Source organism: Plectropomus leopardus, chromosome 12 (assembly GCF_026936395.1).
Source record: "Plectropomus leopardus strain MGB_pleo_1.0 chromosome 12, ASM2693639v1, whole genome shotgun sequence".
In the NCBI taxonomy this organism is placed as follows: domain Eukaryota; kingdom Metazoa; phylum Chordata; class Actinopteri; order Perciformes; family Serranidae; genus Plectropomus; species Plectropomus leopardus.
In genome coordinates this window covers 19,190,454-19,211,096 of record NC_142187.1, presented here as the reverse complement: position 1 = coordinate 19,211,096, position 20,643 = coordinate 19,190,454, and the positions used below count along the sequence as shown (strand labels likewise).

General features: G+C 40.3%; 2 protein-coding genes across 2 annotated transcripts; one reads left to right on the top strand and one right to left on the bottom strand.

Moving 5' to 3' along the window:
- Window positions 1-9,644: 9,644 nt before the first annotated feature.
- mul2 (mitochondrial E3 ubiquitin protein ligase 2) lies at window positions 9,645-14,224 on the bottom strand. The gene is made up of 6 exons (XM_042497336.2): window positions 14,104-14,224; window positions 12,476-12,629; window positions 12,173-12,260; window positions 11,943-12,063; window positions 10,916-11,147; window positions 9,645-10,754 (listed from the first exon to the last, which is right to left on the bottom strand). Exons 2-6 carry the CDS (start codon window positions 12,590-12,592, stop codon window positions 10,254-10,256), a joined length of 1,059 nt encoding a protein of 352 aa, XP_042353270.1. The 5' UTR covers window positions 12,593-12,629; window positions 14,104-14,224; the 3' UTR covers window positions 9,645-10,253.
- On the top strand, window positions 14,197-20,588 carry alg3 (ALG3 alpha-1,3- mannosyltransferase). Its single transcript, XM_088085402.1, has 9 exons — window positions 14,197-14,430; window positions 15,585-15,684; window positions 15,779-15,926; window positions 16,601-16,761; window positions 16,909-17,029; window positions 17,154-17,359; window positions 18,764-18,841; window positions 19,014-19,157; window positions 19,276-20,588. The coding sequence occupies exons 1-9, from the start codon at window positions 14,208-14,210 to the stop codon at window positions 19,454-19,456; spliced, it is 1,362 nt and encodes a 453-aa protein (XP_087941528.1). The 5' UTR covers window positions 14,197-14,207; the 3' UTR covers window positions 19,457-20,588.
- The last annotated feature ends 55 nt before the right edge of the window (window positions 20,589-20,643 follow it).

Sequence of the window (20,643 nt, the reverse complement as noted above, 5' to 3'; positions counted from 1 at the left end):
TAGGGGACTCCGAGTGGTAGAGGAGCAAGAGTGACCTCAACAGGCGAGAGATGAAATTGCATAAATGAAGGACACACACTGAGGCAGGTTTGAGGCTTTCCTTCACCATTCTTTAGAAACACGTGTATGGTAAAACAAAAAGAAGAAGAAGAATGGCTATCTTTGCATTATATTTCTAATTATAGAACATTATCTGATAATAGGGCATATAGAGTGTAATTTCCAAGATGTAGGATTAGGCTAATAAAGTAGCTCTATGTAATTTCCAGTTGCATTTTCAGTTGAAATGTTCTGCAGTGGATGTGAATGACATCATGTGACAGGATGTTAACATGGACAAACTGTTGCCTGGCATTGCAATTCCAGTAGTCTTTTCCATGGACGTGTGACTAGAACAGGATACAGTGTAGGAGCCAAGGCCTTGTTCATTCCTTTGAAAGCTGCACAGTGACGCATGAAGCCAAAAGAAAGCTCAATTTCCTTGGTATGAAATTACCCAGATCTTCTGCATTGTGGAATCCATAGTGGAAGCACATAGAGACTTATACCGGCAGAGTGGCTTTAGCACTCTGCTAACTTCAATGGGGATAAAAAAAAATGTAATAATCTTGTGGCTTTTCTAGACTTTCCAAATGTTATCAGACTGAGGAGATCAAATACCAATAGTAAAATGATTCATTTTTTGGGGTTGTGATGCTCGAAACTGTATCCACTGATTTAAAGACATCTCTTTCCCACTTTAAGTCTATGGGGAAAAAGTCTTGTGACAGACCTGGACATTGTAACTCCACATCTGGCCACTTTAAAAATTGCCATCAAGCCCACTGTTGTCTGCACATGAATCTTAGCATCAAGGTGGCTGAGCTGACGGCTAGCCGCTAACAGTGCTTAATCCATAAACAGTGCTAACAATGGCAACAGTGCTGACAGAGCTAACGATGTTAACCATAAGGTAACCAGAGGGTTGGCACTCTGCTTCTGTAAGGACACTGTCCTTGTATCAGCAGTAATCACTGTGTGAGAGCAAAGCAAAGTGCCGACAATGAGCTAGCCAGTAGGATAACATGCATGCACAGCTGGACTGCCATCAGATTACAACCGAAAGAGAGGTATTATCTAGTGTGGCTTCATTCTTAGATGCCATTACAGCCCTATATATTTACATATAGCTATTTGCTGCTCTATTATTGTTCTGAATGTTGCATACAGCTACTTTAAGTTGAGTCATAAACAGACTCAATAGACTAAACATTTTACTCTGGTAAAATGAGGAATGTGGGGCATTTGCTTTTACCAGACCCGATTAAGTAAAGGATCTGAGTACTTGTAGTACCACTGAAGTAGTGCTGTGTGCTCGCATGTGTAGGCTGTAACAGAGTCAAAAACAGCAGTTGCTGTCATATAAGACTGTAAAATAAGATAAGGTAACATTTATGCACATAAGATAAAAAATACTTTATATAAAGTACCCTGATGTCATATTCTCAAATTAGTGTAAAAAGTTGCTTGCATAATGGGCATTGTAGGATACAGACTAAAACTCAGGAGATCTCAGCCTTTGCTTCTTTAACTTTAACCATTAAAAAAAAGTTTCTCTTATAAGGCCCCAACTTTACGAAAATGAAATACTGGAGTGCTCCTTTGAATGTCACAGCAGAAAAAGAAAGTACAAAAACAGATGCATAATTGTATGGCTAAGAGGAGTATATACTAAAAAAATCAAGAAACAATAGAGATACTAAAAAATACAGAAACATTTGACATGGCCCTGCTTGCGTGTCAGCAGATATGTGAATGGCTCGTTTCAGCACCACGGACAGAGGCAGTATTATTTATGCATTAGCTACATTTGAAATGACATCGTTCTCCTTTGCCTTTTTTGGTTGCAGCCTTTGTTACTTACAGATCCTGTCCTTACAGCATATGGTGTATTATAAAAAGCTGAAATAATAAGCTGACAGAAAGCCTATTATTGGACCAAACCTGTTTAAACAACTTGGGCCAGCTGACCTGTAATAACCTTTCCACTGAAGTGGCGTCCCTCTGTTTTAGCAGCCAGTGTGCATAGCTGACTGGTGAAAATGACCAGCTGACACTCTTTGAGATCAGTGCCGTTGGAAAGACTCTTGGATTTCCTGTGGGGATAAGACGCAGGGCGGCTGTAGTCAAAGTGAAGCCGGCTGGCTGGCTTCCCACAGAAACATGGCCCATATAACCCCCCTGTAAAACATTTTACTGAGTCCAAAGAGCTTTTCTGTCAACCACCAGTTTACTAAGAAAACGTGCATGTTGGCTGCATGGCAAAAAGCTTTCAGAGAACTAATTATCTTTATCCAATTCTGATTTTTCTCTCCTGTGGATCCACACTCGGTGTGTAAGGCTACATAATACACTAGAGATCATAAATCTGCCACTCTACTAAATGTAATTCCCCGGGGATGACTCACAAAGCTCCCGCTGCCCAACAAACCGCAGCCTTCAGCTGTCAACGAGCAGAGACGTTGATTCATGGAGGGATTTCACATGACGTCATCAGCCAGCGACACAGTTGGGGGCTGTGAGGAAAAATCTGACCTGCTGCCCCACATGGTGCTGCCTCATGTGCACTATTTAGGGAAAGAAACATACATGTCTTATAGCAACTGGACACCTCTCTGTCTCCTCATAATGCACTGTCTCGTACATGAGGTTGATCCCAGTGTGCTCAAGTACAATGACTCCTCATTTGGTCCTCCGTTGTTTGGTTCAATTGATCTTTCTGGGTGCACATGCTGTGAATTCTTCTCCTCTGTCCTCTTTTTTTTTCCATCTCTGCCTCTTTAGCAGGAAGTAGTTCTTAATGATCAGGCTCACTCAATCAGTCCCATCATCTCTGACAAGGGCACCCACCCCTAAGAAATGTGTGTGTGTGTCTGTGTGTCTATGTGTGTGTGTGCGTGTGTATGTGTGTGTGTGTGTGTGTGTGTGTGTGTGTGTGTGTGTGTGTGTGCGTGCGCATGTGTGCGTGCGTGTGTATGTATGTGTGTGGGTGTGTGCTCTTGAAGCACTGCCTCCAATTATAAATGAATCACGATGCTGAGTCACTCACCCCCTCCCCATTTCTCCCCTCAAGCAGACCAAGTGCTGCTGAACTTGTACGTGCACACGCACATGCACACACACACACACACACACATTGTATACTATATACACACTGTGTTCCTTCTTGAGGAACACTAGCTGAGGAAAAAACCCAATAATAACCCAAAGCTAAGAGCTGGATCAATTCCCTGATTTGTGTGTGTGTGTGTGTGTGTGTGTGTGTGGGTGTGTGGGTGTGTGTGGGTGTGTGTGTGTGTGTTGGTATATATTTCAGGAAAACTAAAAATGGAGAAAGAGGAGAGGGACACACCATCTGCGGTCATAGACCTAATAAAAATACCGTGTCTATCTGCTCTCCTCATCATGAAGATTAATGCTGTTTGTTCTCCAGCATAAACATCCTGCAATAGATTGTGGGAACATTGGCACGGCTCCTGCCCTTGGATCAGTGATCACACAGATGAGATAGAAATGCTCACAGCTGCACGCCAAAGCTACACTGAGACCGCTGTTTGCACCGCCTTCTGCACTTCCATCACACGGGAGGCCAAAGCCCGGATCAAAGGTGAGTGTTTTATGTTGTTTGGTGCCATATTGGTGACGTCTGTGATTAAGTAGAAAAACTTGTCACCAAGTATTTATCTGAGAATTCAATCTCTACATTTCTTTTTTTTAAATTATAATTGGAAGACAATACAACAAGGGTGATATGTTAAAGAGTCGCTTTTACTGAAATAAAAAAATAATTAAGGGTCCTTGAAAAGTCATGGAAAAGTTTTGAAATTTTGTCTGTGAAAATATTTGGGAACCCCTTGCCAAAATGTCTGTACCTGAAGTAAAATTGTAAATGTAGTATTTTTTACTTGTAATAGAGTTTGTTTGCACCACTTCTACGAGTCAACCAAATAATGATAATAATACAATAAGATATTTTGCTGTTCTCGTTTTGTTTTTGTTTTTTTTGTTATTGTAATTTTTCCAATGCCTTGTGCATCAAAACTTCTATTACCCCCAACTATACGACAATAGCAGAAGTCATTTTAGAGACAGGTATCTAAAAACCTGAGCAGATAAAACCTAAACTATATGCATGGCAAGATGCCAAATATGAATGAAAATAAATGAATGAATGTCTTTTTGTTTCTAATAAGAGCAAAAGTGTAGTTTAGTTAAGAAAAATGTAAAAGACTTTAGAAATATGTCTTCTACCTGATACAGTTTGGATTGCCCCCCTTCCTCCACTGGTTTTACCATATTGTTGTATTCAGACTCTTCTGTAAAATCATTTTGCTCAAACTGAAAAATCTTTATATCTGACCAGTGTGTACACAGTCCATGTGTGTGTATGATACCATTCCTGTCTGCCCATCCTCAGGGAGAGAGCGCTTGGTTTGTTGATGAGAAGAGAACCACTGCAGTCACACTACTGTCACAAAGTAGGTCACTTATCCCACGTTTCACTGCATGCCCAAAGCAGATGGGTGACAGCGGTAATTGGCATCAGGGACTATAGCACGCTGTGATGGCTCTCTCTCCTGAGACACCGCATCTCTACCTTTCCTCCCGCTGTCTGCTGAGTGTCTGCTAATGCCAAAGTCAAAAAAGACCCCCCCGCCTCACTGCTCCCTGTCAGGAGCAAAGGCACATAAGGTCATGGTGTGTGTCAGGGTTTCAAAGATTTCTTGAAACTTTTTTTTGCAGATCTGGAGTTATGCCATTATCATTTTACTCCCTATTGTTTCTTGAATTCAGCATTTGGCTCCTTATATTGCAGTTGGATGCAGGACTTCAACACATAAAAGTAATCTTACTAAAAAAAAATAGAAATAAATGCACTCCAGAATTGGGTAAAATCACATTTTTACAAGTTGTACCATTACATTAATTTGAATGAAATTTATACTATCACTACTACATCTGACTACATAATTTTAAACAAGACAAGAGACAAGAGTGTTTAGACATGCTACTGGCTCCATGATGCTGTTCTCAAAGGGACATTTTTCACCCCCAAAACGAATATATATATTTTTCCGCTTACCTGTTGTGCTATATATAAATATAGATTGTTTTGGTGTTAGTTTCAGAGTGTAACTGAGTAATACAAATTAAAAGAACATTACTCAGAAAAAGGCAAACAAATCTTTAGATTTGTAATCAGCAAATAGTTGGTATCACTAACCTGCCAGTGAGTTTGTTTTTACAACTTCATGCGCAAAACAGCCAAACTTCCTGCAGAGGCACAGAACTTTATTTACAATGTAGAAAACCCACAGTTTCATCGAATAACAATTATGTTGGGCTGAATTTTGGGTAAAAGTATCAAAATGATGAGCAAAGTCCCTTGTTCCATTTCCATTCGATGGAAATCTGCTGCCATAAAAATGTCTTGAGATTGAGCATTTTTTTACAATCTAAATCCAATCTAAAAGGGATAAATCACCCCAAAATTAAAAAAAATAAATAAAAAATACATATTTGTCCTCTTGCCTGTAGTGCTGTCTATCAGTCTCGATTGTTTTAGTGTGAGTGGCTGAGTGTGGAGACATCAGCCATAGAGATGTCTGCCTTCTCTCCAAAATAATGGCACTTGATGGCACTCAGCTTGTGGGGCTCAAAGCACTAAAAAAGAAAGAAAAAAAACATTTGAAAAATCAACAGCAACGTCTCTTTACTTCTCTTTTACTCAAGATAATCCACTGACGTTGTTGTGAGCAGTTTCAAGTAGAATTTATTTTCTTTCTACTGAAGTATACCCAATAACTCTATCACGATGCAGAAGGAAACGTGCATCTACTTGTGGGTGCAAGATGGTAGCGCTGTTAGAGGAAAAGTTGGACCATCATCAAAATCATAATCTAATCTAACAATAGACAAAATAGATGAGGTTGTCAACCTCATTATGGCTCCAGAGGAAAAGTCAGCAGCCCACTGAAATCATCCTCCTAGATTCATCCTCTGGGGACCATGAACATCTGTAAATGTTGTCATGGTAATACACTAAAAGTGGTGGGGTGGACTTGTGCGGATTATGAGACAATGGGCTTTACGTCTCTTTGTAGTCATTTTGGGTGTCCTTGTGGTTGTTTTGTGTCATTGTGTAGTTGTTTGGGCCTGCTTGCTGTCATTTTGAGTCTCTTTGAGGTCAGTTTGTATTTTTCTGGTTGTTTTGTGTTGCTTTGTAGTCTTTTTTGTGGGTCAATATGTCAAGTTTGCAGGGTACTGTGGAAGCCACTTATATGTATGTTCACGCTGCAAACTTTGTGCTCAGTCATTAGAGCCTGAGCACAAAAGTCCCATGGGCGGATTATAAGAATGGGCTGGGCACAGGTATGCAAAGGGCCCCTGACACAGACTTTGTGGTAGTTTTGTGTCTCTTTGTGGTTGTTTCATGTCTACCTGAGGTTGTCTTAGGTCTTTTTAGTCTTTTGGTCTCCTTGAGGAACTTTTGTATCTCATGGAGTTATTTTTGTCATTTTAGCTAGTTTCCTCTCTCTTTGCAGTTAATTTGAATCTCTTTGTGATCCTTTTTTGTCTCTTTGTGGTCATTTTTTGTGTCTTGTGTTTTTTTAAATTTCCTTTTTTGTTGTAGTTTGGGTCTCTGAGGTAATTTTGTGTCTCATGGAGTTGATTTTGTTGTTTTTGGCTGTTTGTTTATCTTTGCAGTTCATTTCTATCTCTTATGTGGTCCTTTTTTTTTCTCTTTGTAATCATTTTAAATCTCGTCCTGATCAGTATGTGTTAATTTGAGTGACATTTTGCAAGAGAAGGCCTTAGGGGCCCCTGGCACTTTGGGCCCCTGTACCTCTGTAATCCATACATAGCTGGACAAACACACTGATATTCCCATCCCTTTAAATTTCATAAGGTTAATCTGACAGTATTAAAAGTCATTATAGTTACAAGCTAAGCTAATGCTGCTAATAAATCCCTGTACTCCTAATAAATCAGGTTTTACTTAGCCACCACTGTCTGCACCCTCATCACCACAAATCAGGGTCTACACCCATGAAGCACAGCCAATTAGAGAATAATCATATCATCTAAATTGTTTGTCAGCTATCAGAATGGATTAAGCAGGATATCACAGCGTACATTAATTGCATGTGACTTGGATAGCATCCTCTGGAGCCAGAGTCTCCCCTCACTGTCAGCTAGCACAATGTGTATTTATACCTCAAGTGAAGAAAGATGGACACCTAGTGGTGGAGGGACCTTTTATCAGAATTTATATATACCGAAAAAGGGTCCAGACCTTTGAATCTGCCCACTCCACTTAGTTGAAACAGAGTCATGATATCAGACAAGAAATGGGCTTAAATTAAGCTTAAAGTAATTGTGTCAGTGAACAAGCAACGCTTTTATCTCTATATGAACTGTGCATACATTACAGCATTTTATTATTCATTCTCCCCAAAGGCCCATGTGAGATTATTTCTGTCTCTCTTTTGCTGTAATGACTTTTTATTCTCTCAATTATTCAATTAAACCAGACCGAACAAATCAAATGCCACTGTGTTTTTCCCATGCCCTCAGAGGTCTGCGAGTGCTCCAGTAATAGTCTGTTCCCCGAGAGCCGCAGCTGCTGTTCTGCTGAGAGAGCTCCTGAAGAATTTGTTAAAGTGAACCCTTATGACCGCTGAGGACGATTTATGAGATCCTGTGTCTCCCACCTGCTCCTTTTTGACGCCCACTCAGGCCTTATGCCCCACTCTTCACCTTGCACCAACTCCCCACACACACATGCCTATTAGTTTTTTCCCTTTCTGTGCTAAAGAAAAAATAAGGCTTTTCATCGATGTGCCATTCTCGACATCCTCTCCCTGCTTGTTAGAGATGACAGAAATAGTCAGCTTGATGACTCACTACACCCAAGTCTTTTCAGACACCAGGTGCTGTCAACAAGCATTTGTGCCTATGGAAAAATAAAAAAGACTCATCGTGAATTCATATCATCTCGAGAGTCCTGTGAAACACGTGTACCTATTCAGACATGAGCTACTTTCCTAATGCTTAGGAGGAGGAGCAGCAGCCGTTTGATGTAACAGCTGCAGTTCATATGTCTGTCGTTACGAGATGTCTGATCTTGAATCATATAAGATCTGTACATTATGTTGTATTTCATGGTAGCCTCACACAGAACTGTATACTAAGACTTAAAGTTTGTAACTGTTATAAAAAAAGAATAACTTTTTATCATATTTGCTGAAACTGTCACTATATTCAAGTAGCACTAAATGAGACATGATCTGTGAAAAAAATGTTTTCCTCTGCTTACTCTATTTTCTGAGTGAAGATTTTGTTACTGCATTGCGTATTTCTCGCCTCAGATGTTTTCAAAACATATTTTAGTGTACTGTTTAGCTGTAAAGGCCCAAACACACCAAACTGACATCAAGAGATGTAGTGGCAACAAAAAAATAACTGTTTTAACCTCGCCTTTGTCTCATTTACAAGTTGCACTTGAACACACCGCAAAAGACTACAGCAAAAAGCCAACTAGCTTGGATGTTCTGTGCCAACATGAGAGGAAATAACTCGACATACCTGCAGACGCAACAAGTCTGTGTTTGTCATTTAAAAAAGAAACCTGACAGGACGGATCCAAGACACAAGTTAGCCAGTTAGTACATTAAAAATGCAACCAAATGATAAAAGTACAAGTTATATATTCTATGCACTAGTACAAAATGACTCAAAAATTATAAACCGTTTCTGCAAAAAAAACTCCATGGCTAAAAAAATAATCCCACATTGTAAGACAACTTTGTTTTGATCTCACGGCCTCTCTCTGTTTGCTTTCCTCACTTTCATTTTTCTTCTCATTGCACAAAGCTGAACTGCTAATCAGAGAGATTTCTCACACCGACGGGCTCCGCCAGCTACAACACCAACTTATCATGCTGAATTGGACAAAAAAAAAAGGTTGACAAGGACTGACAGTGCAGGACACACCCCAAAAATTATAGCGACAGATGCTTATCGATGGTCTCACATTAACTGATGGCTGACTTTCGGCTTGGTGTGTCGGGACCTTTAAAATGAGAACCTCTGTGACCATGTTGGAAACAGCTGAGCCGAAACAAAACACCACCAACACTTCCCACCAGCCAGAGCATTTTCCAAGCAAACAGTACACTAAATATGTCTCTGAAAACATCTTAGATGAGAAATAGTTGATGAAGTAACAGAATCTTGATTCATATTTGATTAGTGCTGCCTAGTTTGACAGTTAGAGTGCAACTCAGGAGCAGAGACTGACATGATCGACAATTATTTTAAAGACTCCCCCACTCTGATTGGTTGTTTGGGCCATGGTAGATCCTAGTAAAAGCCTTTAGAAGCAGTAGAAAGAAGAGGAGGGATGTGATTTTTTTCACAGATTATCTGTCTCATGTATTTTTTAAAAATATAGTAACATTTTCAGCAAATATGCCAAAAAGTAATTTTCAGAAAAGTTACAAACTGCAGCTTTATAGTTTTATTACTGCTCCATTTCTAAAACTGGCTGAGCAATTTAGTTGCAACTATATGAGGTGATACTGACAGTAAGTGAAATCTGCTTAGTTCAAAGAGTGATGCTTTATTAAATTAGTTTCAACAAATCAACATTTTACACACTCGCCTCTCTGTAGTGCATTAGTTAACGCTAAAGCTTCACCTTGGCACTAAGTGCATTTTTGCTTCAATAACTTCCAGTGACCCATATGTAAATGGAAGTGGTTGAAACAAAAACTTCACATCGTCTGATGAAACTAATCCAGATACAGACACTTCAATTACTCTTAGACAGCAGCAGTCATATAAATGACCAAATAAGGCACAGAACAAATATATAGGAAAATAAACATCTTTGTTGCATAAATGTACACCCTCTTTTTGCCAATTACTCCATTTTCATGTATTTCCTATATATCAATTACAGATAAAATACCTCACTCAAACTCTGTGACAAATAACTTGTTTGCACACGACCCTTACAATTTACATGTGTTAATACATACAGTGTGTTCTTAAAAGAAAGTCATTCTTCACAGTAATAACATATTCAAAGAGGTAACCCTCGCCCTTTTTTTAAGTGCAAGTGCAGCACTTTAGACCTTTGAGGTGTAAAGCTCAGTAGTGTGCATGTGGGTAAAGTTCCACAGAGGTCATGTGATCACACAGGTGCCTCAGACGTGGTAGAGAGGCACCACTCTCCTGATGTCTTGTCTACATATGGGGCATCGGCGTTGTGGAAGAGCCTGGTAGCAGCTGTGGCAGCAGCACACGTGCCCACAGTCCAACAGAATACAGTTACGTGGCTGAGTGAGGCAAATCACACAGGAGTTGATGTCTTCTGCCCCGTTTTCAGTGCCTGTTATTGGAGCACCTGCTCTCGGGGCTTCAGTCCGCAGTCTCTCAAATTCCCTCCTCTCCCGCTCCCGCTCCCAGCGAACTTTTAGTCGCAAGTAGTAGCGTCGACCGACCCAGAAAAGGACTGCTGCCCCCGCCAATGTAAAAGCAATGGCCAGCGCCTTCCACAGAACTGACGTGCTCTCTTGCTCTCCCCGCAGGGTGTCAAAATCCGTAATGCTCAAAAAGTACTGCGAACCATTAGAAGGGGGTCGGAGATTCAGGGTGCCGTCTGTCTCCAGTATCAACTCGCCCACACCGGTAAGAATTGTGCCCACCTGGAAAAAGAGAAGGATATTTTTGAAATGTACCATTAAGATCATTTGTTGTTAATATTTGCCCCTGTGGTTAGCATAAAATATTTATTCTTTGTCAAATAATTCTGACAGTCACTGAGTTACAGAATTAAATAAGGTTGGTATGTCATCTAAATACTGACTTTGAGCATTTCTTCAGTCTCCAGCTGCCCTTTCAGCTTCTCTCCACTGAGGTATTGTCCTATGATGTCACCAAAGCCGTAATTGACCTGATGGAACTTCTCGTGGGTGGTCTCCATGTACAGTCCGGACGCCTGCAAAGGGCACAGGACTCTGACTGCTGTCTCATTTGATCCCACCAACACAAAGGGTACTGCATTTATTCTCTGGTGCAAGACTCGTTCACTGTCCGTCCTGTAACACGTAAAAGGAGAAAAAACATTTTATTCTTAGTTTACACAAATGACAAAAACAAAATATCATTGATACTTTGAGGGTACCTCATTCATTGTATACAAAAGTCTGAAAAAAACCTATTGAAATCACTTGAATAGTCTCAGATTGGGCTAACAGAAAGCCTGCATTATGCTGGGTTCACCCTGGACACAGAAGCTCCCCATATGTTAATATGAAAACGCCCCTCAGCAGTCGCTGAGCCATTCACACCAGGAGCACATTTCTCTGCACCGGTCAGCAGTGGTTCTCCGTCTCTGATCCTTTCTAATCACATGGAGAACTCTGTCCCTGCTTGCTTGTGTGTCTGAGTATGTGCGTGCATCTCTGTGTAGCTGTCTGTTAAGACACAACTGACAAGCAATGTGGAAGCACTGGATGCATATTTTATCATTTATCATGATCAGATCATCTATATCATATATAATATATCTTTTATATCGCTCATCATAGATTATTTTGTTTGTTTTCCTGCCAGATTCGCACACGGCTCACTGAAAAAATAGACCAGACGCCGAAACTATCGCTGCAGATCGTCAGCCTGCTGTGGAGCCACAGTGTGTGCAGTGTGACCAGTCTGACTGCTCAACATGGGCGTCAAAAGCAAGCAGCCAGCACTCCACGGTAAACTGGCATGCTTTGTGGCTGTTCTGTGTGCACTGTGAACCCAAAATTACACACTGCTTAGTGGAATTGATGTCATGTTATGTGGGATTTAGCATAATGACCAGTTTCTGATTTGTCAGGGGTTCTCACCAAGTGCGTGAAAGGCTGTTCCACACCAGCCTGTGTTCCCTCAACATGAATTTCTGCAACACTCCGACAAATTCTTTTTGAAAGACGCTTGTCAGAGGCTCACTCACTGGTTGCACAGCACCTACAATATATATAACCACGACAGAGAATAAGAGGCAAAGAAGGTAAACATATTAAAAGAATATGCTATCAGCTCTTGTCTGTATTAGAAACAGTGAGACCCTGTTTACCTTCGATGACAGCATACTGTAGACATGCCCCTGGAGTAACTTTCAAAATGTCTTTGAGTTTTTCATCTATGGTGAAGTGTGGAGCATCCTGCCAATGCAAGACACAGTGTTAGTGTATGCAGTATACATACTGCAGTAGTTTGCACAGTCAGTTTGTACAGAATTGCACAGCATTTATGTGGTTTCACAACTAATCCTGTGCCTTTTAATGGCTTAGACAGCATGAAAGCAGAAAGTGTTTCAAAAATATACCAACATATATTTATAGATACTTATGTTAATTACACATGAACCACGACTAACATCAAGTTTATCTAGTGTCGTCCGGCTCTTCCTGTAGAGATAGTAGCAGACTCCAGAGAGGGCAAGGCTGGCCCCAAGACACACTCCCTCTGTCACCGTCACAAAATATCCTTCCATTACTCCTGAGTGTCCTGTCGCTGCCCGAGGAGCAGACCTGCACAAACATAACGATATGTAAGAAAGACGAAAACCAAACTGTCTTGTTTCCTTTACATAAATGATGACAAAAAAGTGCATGTTGCAAGTTGTGTGACTGGGGTTTTAAAAGGATAGCTTTGTGACTATATGAGAGACACAAACTGGGGACAGGATTTGGCCTTTTGGAGTTTACCTTTTACATGCATAACTTACAGATAGAACAGCAAAAAGAAACCCAAAATGTGAGGGGGATGGTAAGACATAGAGACGAGAGACATACTGACAGCTCTTTAAATCTGTTACAGATAAGGGACTGTACTCTATTTATTCAAAGAAGGTGGCTTAGGTGTGATTTTGATTGTTTATTCATGAACCTACCCAGAGCTACAAATAGTTTTTCTTGAGCGACAGAATGTGAGTGACAGAAGGAAAATGCATGACCCTCCTTTAACGACAAATAACAGTATAATTATAAAAATAATTTTTCCCAGTGTCTGGCTATGATAAATGGTGCGATTTTGGAGATTTCTTGAGAAAACATGCCTTTAAAACCCACTTGTGTGTTTTGAAGTTCAGAGGGTATTTCATATACGTTGGGGATGTAGGATAATATGTCATCGATATTGGTCAATATTGGCTTTAAAATGAATTGGCCAACATACTGATTTCTGCTGACTGCCAAATGAAACTGATTTGTTTTTTTAATTGGCAAAGTAAAATTGTACAAAACATCAGTCCTAAAGTTGAAGTATTTTTGTTATTTTGCACAATTAATGAACGTTACATACAGTGAATAGCATTGCATTTCATGTCTCCATCTGCTGGTGGGTCATCACGATAAGAGTATAAATAATATGTTAACTACACCACAGAAGAGTCTTGATTATTATTAGAATTCGGCAAAATGAGTTATGTATCAGCATATTGGATATCGGCAAAAAAAATCAAATATTGTGTATCACTAATATACCTACAGAATATAAGTATTTGAAGTTGAATGTCCCTCCCCTATCAAAAAAAAATAAATCCTTCCTCAATGCTCAAAAATAAGATCTGAAGTGCTTTCCCCGTTTTACACCACCCCCTGTCCTCGAATAAGTAAAGAACAGTCCCTAACGCTATTGATTCACCCCAAACTTTAACTAGCTCGTTATAAGCAGAAAATTCAAGTAAACAAATTCAAGTCAACGATAACTGTTGCTCTCTTTGTTAACAGTGCCAGTGCAAATGGGTAACAACATGCTGAAAGTCAATTTTCTCTGCTATGAGCATGCCTGTTGTCACATATCGTATTTCAGATTATTTTCTTTGAAATAGTTGTTAGCTTTGTTGCTACCCAGCTAATGTTTAGACGGCAGGTGATAGTGACCTCTAAACGTTTTTAAACAACCTAACTGTTAGTCAACCACAAAAGATACAAAATGAATCATTAATGTAAACATAAATTACGTCTTAAATGTCTGCGATTGATAATTAATCTCTTTTTTTACCTGTCCTAGAAACGAAGTATCTTCAACAGACAAATTCGGCTGATGTTGTCCATGTCAGGTGACGTAGGAGACAGAGAACGCTGCGTAATGACGTATAACGGCGCATGACAGTTGCGGCCACGTCTCTCCGTCTCTACGCCGCCGAGATGGCAGGAGGTGTGCGGAGAAAGTCTCCCGGTTCCCCGTCCCCACTGTGGGGAAAACTTTACACACTGTGGCAGGACAAACATTTGGTCCTGTTCAAGACGGAGTACACGTTACTGGTCGTTTCAGTGTTGTGGTTCCTGGAGATCGGGATCAATGTGTGGGTCATACAGAAAGTAGCGTGTAAGTAGCTGCGCTGCGCGGCTAGTTAGCATGCTATGGTGCTTTGTCATTCCTCTGAACATATCTGAACGCTAAGTAGCTAGCATTAGCAAACCTAGGTACTTACGCTGACACCTGTCAAAGGGAATTTATTGCCCTTACATGACCACATACAGGTTGCTTTCTAGTGTTAAACGACAGTCATTATTTTCAGCAACTGCCAGCTAAAACCATGCAGCAAAAGATGTTATTTTCACTGGCTTCTGACTAACCCTAAACTTCGTGTAAATGCATGATAATAACTGCACACTAATAACTTAATCCATATAATCCAAACATTGGTATGTCAATTTTGTCATTGTTTGTTTTGACAAATCTACTTATTTGAAAACCTCAATAACTGCATTTAAAATGATTAAACTCAGTCAGTCAGTCAATCTTTCCAACAGATTTTTTATTGATCAATAAATTGGCTATTCTTTAAGATAACAAAAAAAGTGAAAAAAAACAACCTCAAAATCTCCCAAAGCCAAGTTGAGATCTTCAGTTTTCTTGGTTTGTCCTTTCAACAGCCCCAAAGCTGAAACCTATGCAGTTTACAATGATATTAAATTAAGAGAGGCTGCAAATATTAACAGGTAAATTCACATTTTCTGCTTGGCAACTCAAACAATTCATGAGCTATCTGAAATGATTCATGAGCTATCAAAATAGTTTGTGATTAAATTTATTTCAGTTGGCTTACTGAAATCAACAGATCCTTTCAACACTGGTGCAGTTTCTTGTCTGTTGTGGTGCTGAGGCTGTTAGAGGACTAACGATAGACTGACAGGCAAAAGCAAATGATAGTTGATGACGCATTATATTCGATTATGAACCAACAATATCTGGCTTTACAAATGCATGGATCTGTTTTCAGGGAGTTTCGTATTTAAAGATGAAGAATCTGGATTTTTGGTTGTCAAATAATTAATTTTAGGACACCACTTTGGATCCAGAAAAGTTGTGATGGGCATTTGTCATAATATAAAAGAGTATAGACAAAGGGATTGAAGTTGTTATCAGTAGAAAAATCGATAATGTTGTAGGTATAATAAACAAAGGCACTGACAGTGGCATTGCTCAGATAAGCCTCCTCATCATCCATGATCACTGATTTATGCTCTTGACTGCAGACACCGAGATCGACTGGAAAGCCTACATGGATGAAGTAGAGGGAGTCATCAATGGTACCTATGACTACACCGAGCTTAAAGGAGACACCGGCCCCTTGGTGTGAGTTTCAAAGGTTTTAGTGATGCAGGTCTCTCCATCCTGTCGTTAGATGCAGTTTTCAGTGCAGGCTAAATTAGCACTCTCCTTGTTGCAGGTACCCGGCTGGCTTTGTCTACATCTTCACAGCTCTGTACTACATCACAAGCCACGGGCTGAACATCCGTCTGGCCCAGTACCTTTTCGCTGTTTTCTACCTCATCACACTGCTGCTCGTCTTCAGGATATACCATCGCACTAAGAAGGTTAGTCTGTGGCATGGGCGGATTATAAGACAACGGGTCCATGGGCACACATGCAAAAGGCCCCTACACCTCTCATACGTAGGAGCAAGACACACAGACTTATTGGTGCTTTGTTTGTGTTGCATTTCTTTTTAGTCTGTTTGTGGTTTTATGTTTCTTTGTAGTCATTTTGTGTCTTTTTGTAGTCATTTGGTGTCTCTAAAGATATATTTGTGTCTTTTTTTGGTCATTTAGTCTCTATTTTGGTTATTTTGTGTATCTTTTTAGTTCCTTTGCATGTCCTTGTCCTTGGTGTGGTTTTGTGTTTATTTGAGGTCCGTATTTGTTAATTTGAGTGACATTTTTTAGGTTACCAAGGGTACCCCTGACACTTTGGGCGCCTGGGCCTGTGCCCAGTTGGCCCGTTCAGCTGTCCATGCATGGTGCGTGTGACAAAAACCTGTTATCGTGCAGCCATTATAAAATTTGCTGCGATACGCCTTTAAACTGTAGTGTTTTGCTCATGAACCACAAGGTTCATGTGAAACTCATCTGTACTTTTAAAGGCATGTTTAAATTTGGATTTATTGTACAAATGTCTGTAATGTATGCCATCTCCATACAGTCTCTTGATTAAACACCAATTTTCCTTCATTGTCATCAACATATTTGTTTATTTCTTTGAATTTTTCCAGGTTCCTCCCTATGTGTTCTTCTTTGTGTGCTGTGCTTCTTATCGTATCCACTCCATCTTTGTGCTGCGTCTCTTTAACGATCCGGTGGCCATGATGCTGCTGTTTGCAGCTGTCAACCTCTTCATGGACGGATACTGGACTCTGGGCTGCGGTCTTTACAGGCAAGTGTGGACTCCTCAACAGCACAGTGCAAATCATGCAAACACAATGCAAATTTTCACGTTATGTATTCCTCTGTCTGGAGCAATTTGTATTCGCCACGTGTTATATGATGAAATTACAACTCAATCTTCCTCTCTTTCTGACAGTTTAGCAGTGTCTGTGAAAATGAATGTGCTTCTTTTTGCTCCGGGACTACTTTTCCTCCTCCTGTCTGAGTTTGGTCTCATCAGAACAATCCCCAAACTTGCTCTTTGTGCAGCCATTCAGGTAAAATATTCCCCATAACATAAGACCAGGCACATTTTATGAAGATACTCGAATACTTTAAAATGTTGTGGATTTTAGCCTAATCTAAGCATAATCTGTTAATAATTCTGTCTTGATATCACAGTTTTTGCTTGGTCTGCCTTTCCTCATGGAGAATCCCATCGGTTATATGAGCCGGGCGTTTGATCTTGGTCGTCAGTTTATGTTCAAGTGGACGGTCAACTGGCGCTTCCTGCCAGAATGGCTCTTCTTGAATCGGTACTTCCACATACTCCTGCTGGCTGCCCACCTGCTTACCCTGCTGCTCTTTGCTCTCCGCCGTTGGAAGAGGTGAGACAGACATTGGCTGTGCCAAGGTTAATGTTGGCATCAGAGGTTGAGACAAGCAAGAATAAATGAGGGGTTAAAGTCGTGCCAGTATTTTGGTCCACGACGCAGCAGGCATTGGCTCAGTCAGTATTTGATTTCATGCACCCTGAGCAATTCCAGATATTGAGATGAAGTGTGAGGATTGCTTTAATAATGTGTCATGTAGTGACAAGAGTGATCTTAAACTAGGTGGCATTATGAAACAATGCAACAGGCTGTCATGAAGAAGCACAAAGAAAGCTCTAGAGCATAGAAGTCTTTTGAGGATTTCACTGTTATTGTAACACATAACATATCTACAACCTGTATCTGTATTCTGCCGGGCCTTTGAGGCATTCTTGTGAGATACTTGCTCTGTCCTGCTACCGTACGGTATTTGGACAAAAATCCTCAAATTTTACAACATAAATCCATATGATCTGGCAGCCTAACGCTGGATCACAGACCCACATGCCGACCTCCACATTGGTAACTATCTCGTTTTTGGACTGAGTGCATACACTTTGGTAATGGAGTGCATACCTCACAAGGTGGCGCCCCTGTCCCACACGGTGCGACGTACCCTCACACACATTGTCCAAAAAAATGTAGGTGCATTTTGGAGAATCATTTTAGAGTTGGATTTAGGTCTTTGTTGCCGAGCAATTATACCAGTTTTATTATGTTTTTATTATTCTGTTTCAGGCTTTATCCTTAGATGTAGCCAAGAATGTGATTAACAAAAGGAACTGATGTCAAGGACATTTATATATGTCATCGGTTACAATTTTCCACAAATATGACTGTTATGCAAACAACTTTTTGTCATATTTACTGAAGCTGTTGCTATATCCACACAGTATTGCTCATCTTCCTCTTAGTGCTTCTAATGACATTTCCTAGAATCTGAAGCACCTTAAAAGAAAAACAGTCGGAGCTGAGGAGTCAATAATCACTGCTTGTAAACTGCATTTAAACAAACTAAGCAGCACAGATCAAATATGATTCAAGATTCTATTACTGCGTTGCCTATTTCTCACCTTAAGTGTTTTCAGAAACATACTTAAGTGTACTGTTTTCAACATGGCAGCCTGGTCTCAAATGTTCTCATTTTACAACTAAACGGTACGCTAGAATATGTTTCTAAAATATTTAAGGCAAGAAATAGACAGTGCAGTAACAGAATCTTGATTCATATTTGCTCATTATTATGATTGACAGCTGTGAAGAAGTGGTGGGAAGAGGAGGGAAAGGATTTTTTTCACAGATTATTTGTCTCATTTAGTGTGGATATAGTGACAGTTTTAGCAAATATGACAAAAAGTTATTATTATAAAATGATTACAAACTCTTTTAAGATAAAAATATAATGTTCTCTCTTACCAGGCCAGGAGAAAGCATCTTTGAACTCCTCAAGGAGCCCAGCAAGAGGAAAACCCCCGCTCAAAAAAACAACGTTGATCATATCCTTTTGTTCAATTTGAGTCCACTCATGTCTATAAAATATTGTTCTGTAAAAGATAAAATAAGATGTCATAAACACTACGCCTTTGACTGCCAGGTGTAAATTGGCTAAACATAATGATGATCTGAGGATTTACCGGCTTTTGTGTCAAAACTTTAACAGACGATTACAGATAGTGCTGATTCTGTTCACCTCTAACTTCATTGGCATGTGCTTCAGTCGTTCGTTGCACTACCAGTTCTACGTCTGGTACTTCCACACGCTGCCCTACCTGCTCTGGAGTGGAGGAGTCAAGAAGCTGGCCCACCTGCTCAGGTAAGACGAAGTCTAAATACTAAACTGCAAGGTTCATTTTTGATTAGTTTTAGACTTACAGCATCATCCAAACACTCAGTCACGCTTTATTGCTGTATTGTTTTCTCCTGGTGTTCAGGGTCCTGATCCTGGGTCTGATCGAGCTTTCATGGAACACCTACCCCTCCACTAACAGCAGCTCAGCTGCGCTCCACGTCTGTCACCTCATCATCCTCCTCTGTCTGTGGCTGGCTCCACCGCTACCTTCAGCCCAGGCAGAAACACAAGAACACACACCCAACAAGGACAAACGCCAGTGAGCCACAGCCTGACGGGACCGGACGTCGTCTTTTGGTCTTATCAGCTGTTGAACAGCCTCCATCACCCTCCTCTCTTTGACCCTCACAACACCTGTGCAGAGGGAGGTCACTGGGATAGACTGTTTTTATAGGTGAATACAGGGAGCCATTTAATGCTTCTCATCTCAGCTCACTGCTAAAAGTGGAGGAAGCTAACGTGTGGGTGCAGTCTGCAGACAGATACCTGCATGATGAAGTAGTCCATTGCACGCGAAGAGCTGAAAAGAGAAAGAAAATACAGATTCTCAGGTTTCATTTTCAGATACATTGAGTGTAGTAGATTGCTGAGAGCAAGTTGTGACTGTTATGTTGTTTTGAGAGAATTTGTTACAGGCTATATTTCTACAAATTATGTCAACACTGTGCCCATATTTCAACTGGCCTACTCATTTTCCCCTTGCTTAATATTATCAAAAGTCAATTTACTGGTGCACTAATGATCATGTACATTGTGTTAAAGGTCCAGTGTGTAGGTTTCATTAGCATCTAGCAGTGAGGTTGCAGAGCCGAAACTTCTCCTATGTACCAGGCACAAAGGAGAACTACGGTGGCCGACAGGATAACTCAAAACACCAGAGCCAGCATTTGGTGGACTCCATGGAAGAGGACCTGCTTCGTATGTAGATATATACAGATCATTTTAAGGTAACAAAAACACAACATTTATACTAATGAATACAAAGTTATGAATATTATACACCATTTCTGCCAGTATGAAGATGACCCTAAATCCTACACACTGGACCTCTAGGAAGGGAGTATATTTCAGAACGTCATTAATATGATACTTGAATGTTGCATCAAAAGCTTTAAATTAATTGCATACAGTCATTTCCACTTGCCACGATATCTGCCGTATTCTCCCCTACAAGGCCAAAAATAATTTTCAGTAGTTGCATCATTTTTCAAAATTCTCTAAAACCAAGCTGTAGACAATCGTGGCTATTTGTCTGACTTATTATGAAATTGATTCATCTTCTGTTGTGAGTGGCTCACTACACTCATGAGCACATGAGTAGATATAATGTGAAAAAAATGGAGTAGACTCAGACAGCAAAAGTGTGACATTTTATATTAAACAGATGCCACTTAATCCTCGTCTTACATATGTTTATGGATCACATTACAACAAATGGCTAAATTGCATA

Bases quoted from the DNA above. Each gene is read 5' to 3' on its own strand.
- alg3 (XM_088085402.1), top strand. From the start codon at position 14,208: ATGACAGTTGCGGCCACGTCTCTCCGTCTCTACGCCGCCGAGATGGCA. The intron at 15,927-16,600 runs GTTAGTCTGTGG...GAATTTTTCCAG, and splicing joins TATACCATCGCACTAAGAAG to GTTCCTCCCTATGTGTTCTT. The intron at 16,762-16,908 runs GCAAGTGTGGAC...TCTTTCTGACAG, and splicing joins CTGGGCTGCGGTCTTTACAG to TTTAGCAGTGTCTGTGAAAA.
- mul2 (XM_042497336.2), bottom strand. From the start codon at position 12,592: ATGGAAGGATATTTTGTGACGGTGACAGAGGGAGTGTGTCTTGGGGCC. The intron at 12,064-12,172 runs GTAAACAGGGTC...TATATATTGTAG, and splicing joins ACAGTATGCTGTCATCGAAG to GTGCTGTGCAACCAGTGAGT. The intron at 11,148-11,942 runs GTGAGAACCCCT...TACGTGTTACAG, and splicing joins AACAGCCTTTCACGCACTTG to GACGGACAGTGAACGAGTCT.